The sequence below is a fragment of the Papio anubis genome, chromosome 2 (assembly GCF_008728515.1).
Source record: "Papio anubis isolate 15944 chromosome 2, Panubis1.0, whole genome shotgun sequence".
NCBI classification, from domain to species: Eukaryota; Metazoa; Chordata; class Mammalia; order Primates; family Cercopithecidae; genus Papio; species Papio anubis.
Window position 1 is genome coordinate 91,040,553 of NC_044977.1, and position 14,834 is coordinate 91,055,386.

The window sequence follows — 14,834 nt, forward strand, 5'->3', positions numbered from 1 at the left end:
GAGTCCAGCCAGGAAGCTCAGGGTGCCTGGAGGAGCCTTTGAGAGCCCAAGATTTGGGTTTTCCTATGGAGGTTGAGGGTGGGAAATCTCTAGAACCTGGGAGCTCAACACTTTGGGCTCAACCTAAACAATTTCTGCCCAGCAGTGAGCCCTGCACCTGAACAGAGCACCAGACCCCCTAAGCTGAGGCAGGCAGGCCCTGGAGATAAACTTAGGCAGGCCTCGGCACACCCACATCAGAGAGAGCAGGAGCAGGATAGGTGAGCCCCATTCCTCCATACCCCAGGGAACACCATACCTGCTCTGGGATGCAATTTCTCCACTTGACAACAGGCCTGCAAAACATTGTCTGGAAGAGCCTGGCCACCTCTGCAGATCAGAGACTTTGTTGCACCCAAATTCAAGTGTACATATAGGCACAGGCACCTGCAAGCATGCATGCACACACACAGTCATACACAGGCAGAGATGGACACGCAAGGCACACATATGCTCAGGTACACACAGGCATGTTCACACCCCTGCATATAAGCAAGTGCACACGTGCAAACCTACACAAACTGCAAAACACACAAGCTTATGTGTGCATGAAGAGAAGTACACAAAACATTCACACATGCATACACATGTATATACACGTGCACACATAAGCATGCACACAGGCACGTGATTCCTATAAGCACATGCGCTCACAAAGGCATAAACACATAGGCACACATGTACACACAGGTATTCATGCACAAACGTGTCAAGTTATTGCTCACTTGGTGCCAGTAAAAGACACACCCATGGCCGGGCAAGGTGGCTCACGCCTGAATCCCAGCACTTTGGGAGGCCGAGGTGGGCAGATCACAAGGTCAGGAGATCGAGACCTTCCTAGCCAATATGGTGAAACCCCGTCTTTACTAAAAGTATTTAAAAAATTAGCTGGATATGGTGGCACGTGCCTGTAATCCCAGCTGCTTGGGAGGTTGCGGCAGGAGAAGCTTGAACCAGGGAGTTGAAGATTGCAGTGAGCCAAGATCGCGCCACAGCACTCAAGCCTGGTGACAGTGAAACTCTGTCTCAAAAAAAAAAAAAAATGCTGGGCACGATGGCTCACGCCTGTAATCCCAGCACTTTGGGAGGCCACGGCGGGCGGATCATGAGGTCAGGAGATCGAGACCATCCTGGCTAACACGGTGAAACCCTGTCTTTACTAAAAATACAAAAAATTAGCCCGATGTGGTGGTGGGCGCCTGTTGTCCCAGCTACTTGGGAGGCTGAGCCAGGAGAATGGCGTGAACCCGGGAGGCAGAGCTTGCCGTGAGCCAATATCGTGCCACTGCACTCCAGCCTGAGCAACAGAGCTAGACTCCGTCCAAAAAAAAAAAAAAAGATACATACACCGAGGCACACAGAGAAGATATGCATGCCCACCAGAGTCCGCTGGAAGCCGAGGACCTCTTTGGGGCAGCTCCAGCCTGTGATATGGGATTATGGGATGAATGCAATGCCCACTGTTTCCCTCTCTCTGGATTCCCTGCAGGTCATAAAATCCCAGTCCAGTGTCACCCAGCCCTTCTTAACCACTTCCTCCTGTGTGACGCTTTGAGCCTCTACTTCCTCATTAGTAAAATGAGGCTGATGACATGGGCATCTATCCTCCAGGGCCAGTGTGAGCTTACAACAAGATAAGGAGTGGTGCTGAGCCCGGTGCTGGGCAGGCAGCAGGCATGTTTCTCCCAATTATGTCCTCTCACTGCCAGCTCCACCTCCATCGTCCTCACCCCCAGGGCTCAAGGTTCTGCCTTCCCCTTTCTTTTTTTTTTTTTTTTTTTTGAGGCGGAGTCTCTCTCTGCCGCCCAGGCTGGGGTGCAGTGGCCGGATCTCAGCTCACTGCAAGCTCCGCCTCCCGGGTTCACGCCATTCTCCTGCCTCAGCCTCCCGAGTAGCTGGGACCACAGGCGCCGCCACCGCGCCCGGCTAGTTTTTTTGTATTTTTTTAGTAGAGATGGGGTTTCACCGTGTTAGCCAGGATGGTCTTGATCTCCTGACCTCGTGATCTGCCCATCTCGGCCTCCCAAAGTGCTGGGATTACAGGCTTGAGCCACCGCGCCCGGCCCTGCCTTCCCCTTTCTCAGCCCTGATCCTACCCACTCCCAGGCAGCACCAGGGCCTCTCCTGAAGGGTGGAGGGGGGCAGAAGGACAGCAGGAGTGCAGAGTCAGCGGTTGAGGGATTGGGGCTATGCCAGCCTGATTAGAAGGGTTGGGGGGGCTGAGCTGGATTCACCTGTCCTTGTCTCTGATTGGCTCTTGGACACCCCTAGCCCCCAAATCCCACTAAGTAGCCCCACTAGGGACTGCACAGGTCCGTAGAGAGCCAGTTGATTGCAGGTCCTCCTGGGGCCAGAAGGGTGCCTGGGAGGCCAGGTTCTGAGGATTCCCTCCATCCAGAAGAACCACCTGCTCACTCTGTCCCTTCGCCTGCTGCTGGGACCATGGGGGCTGGGGCCAGTGCTGAGGAGAAGCACTCCAGGGAGCTGGAAAAGAAGCTGAAAGAGGATGCTGAGAAGGATGCTCGAACCGTGAAGCTGCTGCTTCTGGGTAGGGGTGTGGGCCCTGGTGGGGCCACTGCCACCAGATCATTGGTCTGGAGGCAGGCAGGCAGCCCTTCTGTGAAGCAAGGGTTCCCTGGGAAGCAATATGAGCCTACAACAGAGTAGGGCACAGGGTGGGAGCCCTGGCCAAGCAAGGCCAGGCCTGACAGGTGGAGTCCTAGTCCCCCAAGGCTGGACATCCCACGAAGCCCCTCTCCAGACGGCTCTGCCTCAGGTGACCCACCCTCCAGAAGTGCGTGCCAACCACACTCTTGCACGAGTGTGTGAGGCTGACTTTTCTGTGGCTGGGCTCCCACAAGCTTCATGCAGCCTTTGGTTTGGTAGGCCTGCTGGGCAGTGCTCAGAAGCCAGGGGCCTCACTGGAGCCCGTTATTGGGCTGCTACTTTGGGAAGGGGATGGTCATAGTCCTCCTGGGGGTGGGGAGTCTCTAGAACCACCCATATCCACAAAGAATGGCCCTCAGGTGCCAGAGGGCTGTGGCTGGTAGACCTACAAAGCAGCCAACGGGTCTGGCAGGTGCTGAGGCTCAGTGGGAGTAGATAAAGCCGTGTCCACCAGACCGTGGGCAGTGAGAAGAGATGGGGCTGATCCAGGCCTGCCTCAAGGTCACTGTCTGACCTCTCAAGGGGAAAGAGCAGCTTCAAGAGGGCCGGGCAGGCTCCACCCAAGCTCCCCAAGGTCTGGTCAACCAGCTGGAGGTGGGTGAGGGACCAAGCCAGTCCCACTTTCCCCCAAGGCAGAGAGGCTAAGCCGGAAATCTCATTAACTGTGCCCAACGCCCTCGCAGGGGCAAGCTCAGAAAGGATGTCAACTCTGCCCTCCCTGCCTCCCTGCTAATTCCCTCTGAGCCTCTTGGAGACATCCGCATCCCTTCAGGTGAAAAGCAAGGGATTTACCCGCCTCAAATAACCCAGGGCATGCGGTGCCAGAGGCTCCCACCAGGTGGCGATGGCGCTTCGGGATTTCTTCATTGCAGTCTCACAGCATAATAAAGGCTGCCTGTGTCGGTGTCTTGGGGCCTCCCTGTCCCAGAACAGTTGAGGTCGTTGATTCCCCTCGTTGGCTTCCTTTCTTCACTTTCCTGACATTTGCAAACCTTGTGCCTTCAGGGTGTCAGGACTTACTTTGGACGGGGTGGGTAGGTGTGGCTACGGGGTGGGGGCTGACGCTCAGGCCTCTTCGCTGCCGGTCCACCCTGACAACTCGGGAGGGCCCGGTCCTCCCGGCCTCCTTGGGGGAGGGGGCAGGCGGTCAGCGCAGCTCTGAGGCGCCGCTTCCCTTTAGGTGCGGGTGAGTCCGGGAAGAGCACCATCGTCAAGCAGATGAAGTGAGTGCCCCTGCCTGTCCCGAGGTCCCTGGGGCTGGGTCCTTCCCCACTTCCCCACGAGGCTCTGACCCTGCTCGACTCGGCCTCAGGATTATCCACCAGGACGGGTATTCGCTGGAAGAGTGCCTCGAGTTCATCGCCATCATCTACGGCAACACGTTGCAGTCCATCCTGGCCATCGTGCGCGCCATGACCACACTCAACATCCAGTACGGAGACTCTGCACGCCAGGTGTGCCAGGAGGCGGGCTGAGCAGGCCTCTGGGGACTCGAGGCTCGTGGCTGGGCCCGAGTCCCTGGCCGCCACCAGCCACTCTCACCCTGCCCCCAGGACGACGCCCGGAAGCTGATGCACATGGCAGACACCATAGAGGAGGGCACGATGCCCAAGGAGATGTCGGACATCATCCAGCGGCTGTGGAAGGACTCCGGTATCCAGGCCTGTTTTGAGCGCGCCTCGGAGTACCAGCTCAACGACTCGGCGGGCTAGTGAGCGCGCGGGCAGCGCGGGGCGCGGGGCGCATGGGGCCCTCCACGCCTCCCCACCCACCCACGGCCCGGTCTCGCGCAGCTACCTCTCCGACCTGGAGCGCCTGGTAACCCCGGGCTACGTGCCCACCGAGCAGGATGTGCTGCGCTCGCGAGTCAAGACCACTGGCATCATCGAGACGCAGTTCTCCTTCAAGGACCTCAACTTCCGGTACGACCCACATGCCAGCCCGGGAGGTCACTGCCCCAGGCCCCGTCCTGCCCCGGGGACCCCATCCCTGCGATAGACCCTGCCCCTTCCTGGATATCCCGCCAGCAGAAAGGGTAGTAGTCCCAGCAGAGAGCTCCCCGACCAGCACAGGGCGAGGGGATGCTGCCTGTTAGGCCCAGGGCGCGGGTTCAGGCCCCCGCGGCCCCGCAGGATGTTCGATGTGGGCGGGCAGCGCTCGGAGCGCAAGAAGTGGATCCACTGCTTCGAGGGCGTGACCTGCATCATCTTCATCGCGGCGCTGAGCGCCTACGACATGGTGCTGGTGGAGGACGACGAAGTGGTGCGTGCCAGGCAGGGCCTGTGTTCCAGGGGCGAGGAGGAGTTGCTGGCCCCTGGAGGCGGAGACGGCGCGCTGGGCGTGGGGAGGGCCCGGGCGGGGATGCTGGTCCCAGGCAGCCTGAGGAGGCCGGTAGGCGTTCAGCAGGCCCATCTGGGGCAGTGCGGGGCGCCCTCTGAGAGCCAGCTGAACAGGAAGCCCCACGTGCCCGGGAGCCCAGAGAGCAGGGGCTGCGGGTCGGACGCGACCCCCGGTGCCCAACAGCTGCTGCCCTCCTCAGAATCGCATGCACGAGAGCCTGCACCTGTTCAACAGTATCTGCAACCACCGCTACTTCGCCACGACGTCCATCGTGCTCTTCCTCAACAAGAAGGACGTTTTCTTTGAAAAGATCAAGAAGGCCCACCTCAGCATCTGTTTCCCGGACTACGATGGTGAGACGTCCCGCACTGTCGCCAGGCTGCGCCCCCGCCCCACGATCCCGGCGCGCGCCCCCGGCAAAGGGAAGGAAGGGCTGGGCCGAGTGAGAGCTCCCGCCCCCGCAGGACCCAACACCTATGAGGACGCCGGCAACTACATCAAGGTGCAGTTCCTCGAGCTCAACATGCGGCGCGACGTGAAGGAGATCTATTCCCACATGACGTGCGCCACCGACACGCAGAACGTCAAATTTGTCTTCGACGCTGTCACCGACATCATCATCAAGGAGAACCTCAAAGACTGTGGCCTCTTCTGAGGTAGGTCGCTGCCCTCTCCAGCCCCTTGCCTCAATACTCCAGCCCCGCCCCAGCTCCCCACCCCACACCGCGGCCCTGGCGTCTCACCCCCAAATCCTGGAGCCCACTGCCTCTAGGCCCCACCCCAACTCCTCAGGCTCCACCTCACCGCCACAGGCCCCGCCCCACCCACAAGTCCCGCCCATTGAATTTATTTTGGCCCCGCCCCAAGACCTCAGGTGTCACAGCTTCCAGGGCCGCCCCCCCCAACCCACCACACACACAATGCCTAAACCCATTTATTTTGGGTCTCAGGGATGCTGACTGGGTTTCGTTTTCTCTTCACAGGTGCCTGAATTCATGCGTGTCAGTCACCCTGAGACCTGGTAGCCCTAGCTGCCTTGCAGCCCCAACCGCCAGGACCCTATCAGCCCCCAGGACTCCCAGGCTCCAGCCTGCCACATCACCAAAGCTCTGACCCCTGCTAGCCTTGAGGCACGAATCCTCCCCCATACCTCCCACAGTATCTCAGCACCTCATGCCCCCAACCCCAGCCCTGCCCTTCACCGCCTGGCTGCACTGGCCTCTAATATTCACAGCAGCCAGCCCCAGCTAGGAACGGGTAGGACTTGGGGCAGCTGAAACTCACCGTGACTCAGCAGTCCCCAACTGACCAATCTTCCGCAGCTCTCCTGCCCCTGGGGGCCCACAACTCACCTGGTGGGCCTGGGCTCAACAAACAGCTCTCCCTCCCAGCATTTCATCAAGGACAGGGAATACCCCTCCCACACACAGGCCAGCTGCTCATCCTGCCACCTCCATGTGACAAGTTTGACACCAGTCTACCCAGAGACAGTGACTGTCCCTCCCAGCAGCCTCCAAAGGGTCCAAAGTCCAAGTTAGCTCTGGCCTGTGCGGTCCCCACATAAATACATTAGTGGGGAGGGGGCAGACCTGGGGGCCCTTGGGTGCCAGAGTGAGAAAAAACAGGACTCTTCCCCAAATACTAGGCTCAGAGCAACCTCCATCAGGATCTGCTCCCTGTGTCCTTGGACACCAGATCCACACACCACTTCCTCACCCAAACACAGTACCCCGGGCTAGCTGGACAACAGGATGGCCTGTTAAGGGAGGGTACTGTTGACACCAGCTATAGCCAATAGCCGGGCTGTCCTGAGGGGTGGCTGGGGGCAGAGTCCAGCTCCCTTTGATTAGCCCAGAGGACTCAGGATAGGACAAAGGCCCTGGCTGTGCCCAAAGGGGTCTACCTCAGGTGGGGTTACAAGCAAACCTGGGTGACCCTCTTGTCCCTACCAGCAGCTTCTCTTGCCCCCTCCATTCAGGGTTCCCTGGCAGGGGAAGCTGAGAGCCATGCCTGAACTATCAGGGACACAGGCCCATGTCCCCACATCCCTGCTCCCTCCTTCCTCATCCAGCACCAAATCTTTGCTTATGTCCACAGGCCAAGGCCTGTGCTGCAGTCGGGGACAAGGAGCTTCCATCTGGCAAGGCTGGGGCACAATTTGCACTCCCCTCAGCTAGATGTGCAAACTCAGCAATAAACCTTTGCATCAGGCCCCAGCTGTCCTTTCTTGGTGGAGGGCTTAATTATCACAAGTCATGGGCATTTATTAAGTGCCCGGTGCTGGGCTGGGCATGAAGTGGGAAGATGGCCCCTCCCAGGAAGAAGTACCTGGCCTGACAAGGTGGGGCACTCTTGTGGGTTTGGAACCAACTCATGGCTTTTGATGGGGGTTGAGGAGAGAGGAGTTGTGGAAAATGTTCACTGGGACAGTCTTGGATCAAGAGGGAGTTTTGAGGTGGAGGCTCATTCTGGCAGGGACAGTAGTTGTACCAGCCCTAGAAACATGGGTTCATGGCCACAGGAGTTCAGTGGAGCAAGAACAGGGGAGGAGAGACGTGGACAGGTACCCAAAGCCAGCTGGAGGGCCTGGGCTTTCTCAGAAGGTGATGGAGAGTCTTGGAAGCCCTCAAGGCAGGAACATAATTGCCGGGCTGGCATTAGGGTGAGGGAAGTGAGGCACACTCACCTCGTGTGCAAAATTTAAGGCAATGTCAAAAAATTTAGTAACCAAGATAAATAATGTTAGTATATTTTTAAAAATTAAAATGAATGCAAAACCTCACAACGAATGAAATATCAAAATCCGACAGAGGATCCAACAGAGGCATGCTAAGATATATTGGGGCCTGAAGCAAAGGGAAAACTATTAGTTGCTATTATGTTTGTAGGGATTTTTTTGCCAGTTTTAAAAATACATGTATCATAAAGTTTACTATCTCAACCACTTGCCAGTGTACAGTTTGGTGGTGTTAAGTACATTCATAACGTTGTACAACCACCACAACTGTTCATCTCTAGAACTCCTTTCCTCTTGTAAAACTGAAACTCTGTACCCATGAAAAAATAACCCCCCATTCCTGCCTTCCCCCAGTCCTGGCACCCACCATTCTACTTTCCTTCTCTATGAATGTGACTGCTCTAAGTGCCTCAGATGTGTGGGTCCATGGAGTCTTTGTATTTTCGCGACTGGCTTATTTCACTTAGCATCATGTCTTCAAGGTTTATCCATGTGTAGCATGTGGCAGAATCTCCTTCCTTTTAAAGGTTGTATATATTCCACACTTTGTTTATTCATTCATTTATTGATGAATGGTTACATCTGCCTTTTGGCTATTATGAATAATGCTGCTATGAACGTGGGTGTACAAATCTCTCTCCCAGCCTCTGTTTTTTATTATTTTGGGTGTATACCCAGAAATGGGACTGGCAAATCATATGGTGAATCTTTTTTTTTTTTTTTTTTTTTGAGATGGGGTCTCTTTCTGTCACCAGCATGGAGTGCAGCGGCACGATCTCGGCTCCCTGCAACCTCCACTTCCCAGGTTCAAGCGATTATCCTGCCTCAGCCCCCTGAGTAGCTGGGACTACAGGCGCATGCCATCACGCCCAACTAATTTTTGTGTTTTTAGTAGAGACGGGGTTTCACCATGTTGGCCAGGATGGTCTCAATCTCTCTTGATCTCAGGTGATCAGCCCGTCTCAGACTCTCAAAGTGCTGGGATTACAGGTGTGAGCCACTGCAACCAGCCTCATAAGGTGAATCTATTTTTATTTTATTTTATTTATTTATTTATTTAGAGATGGAGTTTTGCTCTTGTTGCCCAGGCTGGAGTGGCAATGGCATGATCTCGGTTCACTGCAACTTCTGCCTCCTGGGTTCAAGCAATTCTGCCTCAGCCTCCCAAGTAACTGGGATTACAGGCATGTGCCACCACACCTGGCTAATTTTGTATTTTTAGTACAGATGGGGTTTCACCCCACTCTGTTGGGACCAGGCTGGTCCCGAACTCCCGACCTCAGATGATCTGCCAGCCTCGGCCTCCCAAAGTGCTGGGATTACAGGCGTGAGCCACTGCGCCTGGCCCCTTTTTTTTTTCTTTTTTTGAGATGGAGTCTCACTCGGTAGCCCAGGCTGGAGTGCAGTGGCTTGATCTCAGCTCACTGCAATCTCTGCCTCCCAGGTTCAAGCGATTCTTCTGCCTCAGTCTCACGAGAAGCTGGGAGTATAGGCACCCGCAACCATGCCCGGCTAATTCAGTAGAGATGGGGTTTCACCATGTTGGCCAGGCTGGTCTTGGACTCCTGACCTCAGGAGATCCGCCCACGTAGGCCTCCCGAAGTGCTGGGATTATAGGCATGAGCTGCTGCGCTCGGCCTACATTTAATATTTTGAGGAACAGTTTTCCACAGCAGCCGTACCATTTTACATTCCCACCAACAGTGCACAGGTGGTCCACCTTTCTCTATATCTTTGTGAACTCTTGTTATTTTCTGGGTTTTGTTTTGTTTGAGATGGGGTCTCGCTCTGTCACCCAGGCTGGAGTGTAGTGGTGCAATCTCGGCTCTGCAACCTCCGCGTCCCAGGTTCAAGCAATTCTCCTGTCTCAGCCGCCCAAAGAGCTGGGACTACAGCTTCACGCCACCATGCCTGGCTAATTTTTTTTTTTTTTTTTTTTTTTTTTGAGACAGAGTTTCACTCTTGTTGCCCAAGCTGGAGTGCAATGGTGCGATCTTGGCTCACTGCAACCTCCGCCTCTGGGTTCAAGCATTTCCTCTGCCTCAGCTTCCCAAGTAGCTGGGATTATAGGCATGTGCCACCACATCTGGTTAATTTTGTATTTTTGGTAGAGACGGGGTTTCTCCATGTTGGTCAGGCTGGTCTCAAACTCCCGACCTCAAGTGATCCACCCGCCTCGGTCTCCCAAAGTGCTGGGATTACAGGCATGAGCCACCGCACCTGGCCTATTTTTCTTTTTTAATAGTAGTATCTCTTGGTAGTTTTGATTTGCATTTTCCTACTGCTTAGTGATGTTGAGAATCTTTTCCTGTGCTTATTGGCCATCTGTATATCTTCTTTGGAGAAACGCCTGTTCACACCCTTTGCCCATTTTTGAATTATTTTAATGTTGTTGTTGAGTCTTAGAAGTTCTCTATATATTCTGGAGAATAATTCCTTATCAGAGACAGGATTTGCAAATTTTTTCCCCACTCTGTGGGATGCCTTTTAAACTCGTTTTATGTATTTTTTTTTTTTTTTTTGAGACGGAGTCTCAGCTTCTTGCTACCAGGCTGGAGTGCAGTGGCCGGATCTCAGCTTCACTGCAAGCTCCGCCTCGGTTTACGCATTCTTCCTGCCTCAGCCTCCCCGGTGCACTGGGACTACAGGCTGCCCACACCGGCCTCGGGTTGCTTTTTTTTGTATTTTAGTAGAGACGTGGGTTTCACCGTGTTCTCAGAATGGTCTCGCTGGGATCTCTCCTGACCTCGATCCGCCCGCCTCGCCTCCCAAAGTGCTGGGATTACAGGCTTGAGCCACCGCGCCACGCCCGTTTTATATATTTTTAATGGTTATTTTTTTTCCAGAACATTAAATAGTTTAAAAAACTTGAAAAAGTAGGTATGTTAAAACTCACATTATTTTAAGTTTAAATATTTTATTTATAACTTAACACTTTTTTTTTTTTTTTTTGAGACGAGTCCCTCAGCCTGTCTCCTTAGGCTGGAGTGCAGTGGCTCGATCTCAGCTCACTGCAGCCCACCTGGTTTACGCCTATTCTCCTGCCTCAGCCTCCCAGTAACTGGGATCACAGGCGCCTGCCACCACGCCACTTTTTGTAGTTTTAGGTAGAGATGGGTTTCACCATGTGCCAATCCAGGATGTCTCGACCTCCTGACCTCGTGATCCACCCACTTTGGCCTCCCAAAGTGCTGGGATTACAGGCGGAGCCACCACACCTCGCCCTTTTTTCTTTTTCTTTTGAGATGGAGTTTCACCCGTGTTGCCCAGGCTGGAGTGCAATGGTGCGATCTTGGCTCACCGCAACTTCCGCCTCCTGGGTTCAAGCGATTCTCCTGCCTCAGCCTTCCGAGTAACTGGGATTATAGGCATGTGCCTCCACACCTGTCTAATTTTGTATTTTTAGTAGAGACGGAGTTTTTCCATGTTAGTCAGGCTAGTCTTGAATCTCCAACTCAGGGTGACGCTCACACCTCCCCAAAGTGCTGAGATTGCAGGTGTGAGCCACTGTGCCCAGCCAGAATTTCTTATAATTCTATTTTCCTGGGTTTAATGGAGACAAAAATAACCAATAATATTTTCAAAATCTGCTTATTGAAAAAATATTATTAAAAGTTTTCATTGGCCGGGCGCTGCGGCCTCGCCTGTAATCCCAGCACTTTGGGAGGCCGAGACGGCGGATCACGCAGGGTCAGGAGATCGAGACCATCCTGGCTAACACACGGTGAAACCCCGCCCCTACTAAAAATACAAAAACTAGCCGGGCTGTGGCGGGCGCCTGTAGTCCCAACTACTGGGAGGCTGAGACAGGAGAATGGCGCGGAACTCCGGGAGGCGGAGCTTGCAGTGAGCTGGAGAGATCCGGCCACTGCACCCAGCCTGGCAGCAGAGCCAGACCCTGGGCCTGCCAAAAAAAAAAAAAAAAAAATAATTATTAAAAGTTTTCATTAAGGCTGGGCGTGGTAGCTTTTGAGTGTAATCCTAGCATTTTGGGAGGCAAAGGGGGAAGAATCACCTGAGGTCAGGAGTTCGAGACCAGCCTGGCCAACATGGTGAAACCCCATCTCTACTAAAAACACAAAAATTAGCTGGGTGTGATGGCACATCCCTGTAGTCCCAGCTACTCGTGAGGCTGAGGCAGGAGAACTGCTGGAGCTGGGAGGCAGAGGTTGCACTGAGATTGTGCCACTGGGCGACAGAGCGAGACTCTGTCTCAAAAAAAAAAATTTTTTTTTTCATTGGAACACATATATAGGGGCACATATTTTTCCTGGAGCCAGTGTGAGTTTGGAGGAGGAGAGGAGTGTGGCTCGGGTCCCCATGAGGCATAGGTTATGTCTCCATTATCTGACAAAACCAAGGCTACAAGGTGAGGGGCTCAGTGACATGGGTTGGGGTCTGAGCGGTTGACCAAGCACAGGCAATGCCCCCACCAAGCCCGTATTGCAAAGGGGTGTTGGATGGGCTGAATTTGCAGGACCTGTAGTGCTTGGGAGAGATGCCCAGGAGGCTGACTGATACTCAGTGCTGGACAGAAAGCTAAGTGTAGGCGGCATCCTCAATGTCCAGGTGGTGGGGAGCTGTGAGCCTGTGAGAGGCTGGAGAGGGGAGCATGAGGGCACCCAGGCCTGAACACAGGAAGAACACTGGATGGGGTTGGGAGGCCAGCGCACATGTGGGCAGTGATATTGGTGCTGCTCAGAAGACTGGGCATGGCGGGGGGGATCTGGCCAGTGGTGCAAGACCCCTGCTGGGTGCTGTTGGCCTGGCTGAGCCAGGGCTGTTCATCTCTACTAAGGACCCGCTCCCCAGTTTGCTAGAGTGAGGTGGGACGCAGGTAGTGACAGAGGGAGGTAGTAGGCATGGGATAGGAGGCCTTGAGGAGCTGGAAGTGTTAGGCTTGAGAGGGAGGAAGCTGTCGTGAGAGGTGACTTAGTGGGGCCTTCTGCATAGCCACCTTGTCTTGGCAGAAAGGTAATGTGCTCCCCAGCCTTCCTGGGCAAGGGACAGAAGAGCCCCAACAACATGCAGGGGCTGGACCCTGCCCTCCAGATGGTCCCATCCACATATGCTTCTGACCCTGGGGTCTGGGATTCAGGGTCGGTACTCACGGATTCTGTGAGTTGGGGACACTGCCTGGCCTCAAACTGCCCTGTCCATGGCCAGCAAGTGCAGAGAGGCCCTGAGTCTCCCAGCCTGAAACCTGCTTAGCCCTGCTCACCACACCAGTGTAATTACACCCTAAGGAGCAGGATCAATGGGTACCTGATGCCTGATTCATAGTCCAGTGCAGAGGATCAGAGAGCACTGGCCCAGAGTCAGCACAGTGGCCACACCCCAGTCTTGTAAGTGGGGGGCATTTACTGTGGTCACCTCAGCCACCACCATCCCTACCTGACCTACAACCTCAAGGTGCCCCTGAGGGCCCCCACAGCCTTCAGCTCTGGCTCTGGCGGGACTAACCTGGCCCGGCCACCAACCAGAGATTAGACAAGCCTGGTGGACAGTTAATGCCGCTGACGTCAGGGCCTGGCCGGGTGGCCACTAGGGGTTTGGGCCCTCCCCACAGGCAGTAGCACAGTCCATGTGACCAGGGCTCATTAAGCCGCTTCAGTGGCCAGAGAAGCTGGGGGCCAGATCTCAGGAGAGAGAGGGTAGGCACGTCAGGGCTGTGGGGATGAGGCCTTAGCCATGAGGTCACCAGTTCTGGGGACCCAGGCCAGGGAAGGGCTGGATAAGAGGGTTGCCTATGGGTCCCCTCCATACTTCTACACTCTGTGTTGTGGCAATAAAGCCCTGTTCATGCCCAAAGAGTAGCCTCCCAGGCACCAAACTGAGCAGAGCATAGTCAGCAGCTGAGGTGTAGTAATAGACCTTGAAGTATAGGGGTGAGAACCACCTTCTCCTGAGGATTTCAAACTCCGGATCATGAGCCCAGAAGGAGCGTGCTGCCCTGCACACAGTCCTCCGCCCACCAGGGCTAGCCTGACGCCCAGGCTCCTTTTCCCTCCAGCCGAGCTCCTTTCTCCATCCACGGTGCCCTTTCCCTCCCCACCCTGGCTTGTGCCTTCTTCCCCTTGGCAGAGCAAGTCCGTGGGTTGCTTCGCCATCAGGCTCTCCTTGATTTGCGCCCTCCAACCTTGCAGGCGCTTTCACTTCTAGACCACCTGGAGATAGTGCTTGGAGACACTAGGGCTGGGGCTGTGTGGGTGGGGTGACAAGAGCAGCAAGAGCAGTCATTGTTGGACTAGCTGGCTCTTCACGATGACTCAAGCAGGGTTCTCAGAGGTGATCTATGAGGGTGATGAAGGACAAGTAGGAGTCTGCCAAGGAGGTGGGACAGGGTAGGGAAACTTCAGCCCTAGGAAGTACGAGGGCAGAGGCAGGGGAGCATGAAAGCTAGCAAGTTCTGCAAAGAGCAGGAACATGTACAGCGAGGCCAGCCAGGCCTGGGAGAGGTGGAGAGGCCTGCTGGGAGCAGGTGGGGAGATATGAGTGAGACCAGCCAGGTGTGGGGGCAGGAGCTGCAGGGGGTCTGAGGAGTCAGGGGACACAGATACTGGGCTCTGGAAGGGCTGGGTTGGAGGCAAAGATGGGGCATTGCTGTTGGAGATGGTCTTGGGGCACTGTGTGGACAGCATGTTAACAGAGGTGGTGGCATGGTGAAAACAGGCGGCCTAGCTAGTGGCTAAGAGTTAATTACTAGAAAGGAAGGAGGAGAGCCAAGGGCTATCGGTGCCCTGGAAGGAGGATGTGAGTGGTCCCTGAGCTCTGCTGCACAGGTCTGGCAGTCTTTCAGGCCTGGGTTTAAGTTTGCGGAGATGGGGCAGTGGAGGTGGAGGCTGGGCTGAAGCCTGGGATAAAGCTTCCCCCATCCTCCATCCCAAGAGGCCGCCTGCAACCCTGCGGTTGCTCGGATGGACATTCCCTCCAGCCTCTGGGAGAAGGCGACCAGCAGCTCTCAGAGCCACATCCTAGCTGTCCAGCTGTCTGGCCACCACAGGCTGGGCCGGGAGATTCGGCAGGTGGCGGGAAAGGCCTCCGAGCTGTG

The 14,834-nt window shown here is 55.2% G+C and overlaps 1 protein-coding gene across 1 annotated transcript; it reads left to right on the forward strand.

Annotated features, from left to right (window-relative positions):
- The first annotated feature begins 2,017 nt into the window (after positions 1-2,017).
- On the forward strand, positions 2,018-7,258 carry GNAT1 (G protein subunit alpha transducin 1). Its single transcript, XM_017955444.3, has 9 exons — positions 2,018-2,587; positions 3,887-3,929; positions 4,019-4,160; positions 4,260-4,417; positions 4,500-4,628; positions 4,839-4,968; positions 5,246-5,399; positions 5,511-5,702; positions 6,030-7,258. Exons 1-8 carry the CDS (start codon positions 2,482-2,484, stop codon positions 5,699-5,701), a joined length of 1,053 nt encoding a protein of 350 aa, XP_017810933.2. The 5' UTR covers positions 2,018-2,481; the 3' UTR covers position 5,702; positions 6,030-7,258.
- The last annotated feature ends 7,576 nt before the right edge of the window (positions 7,259-14,834 follow it).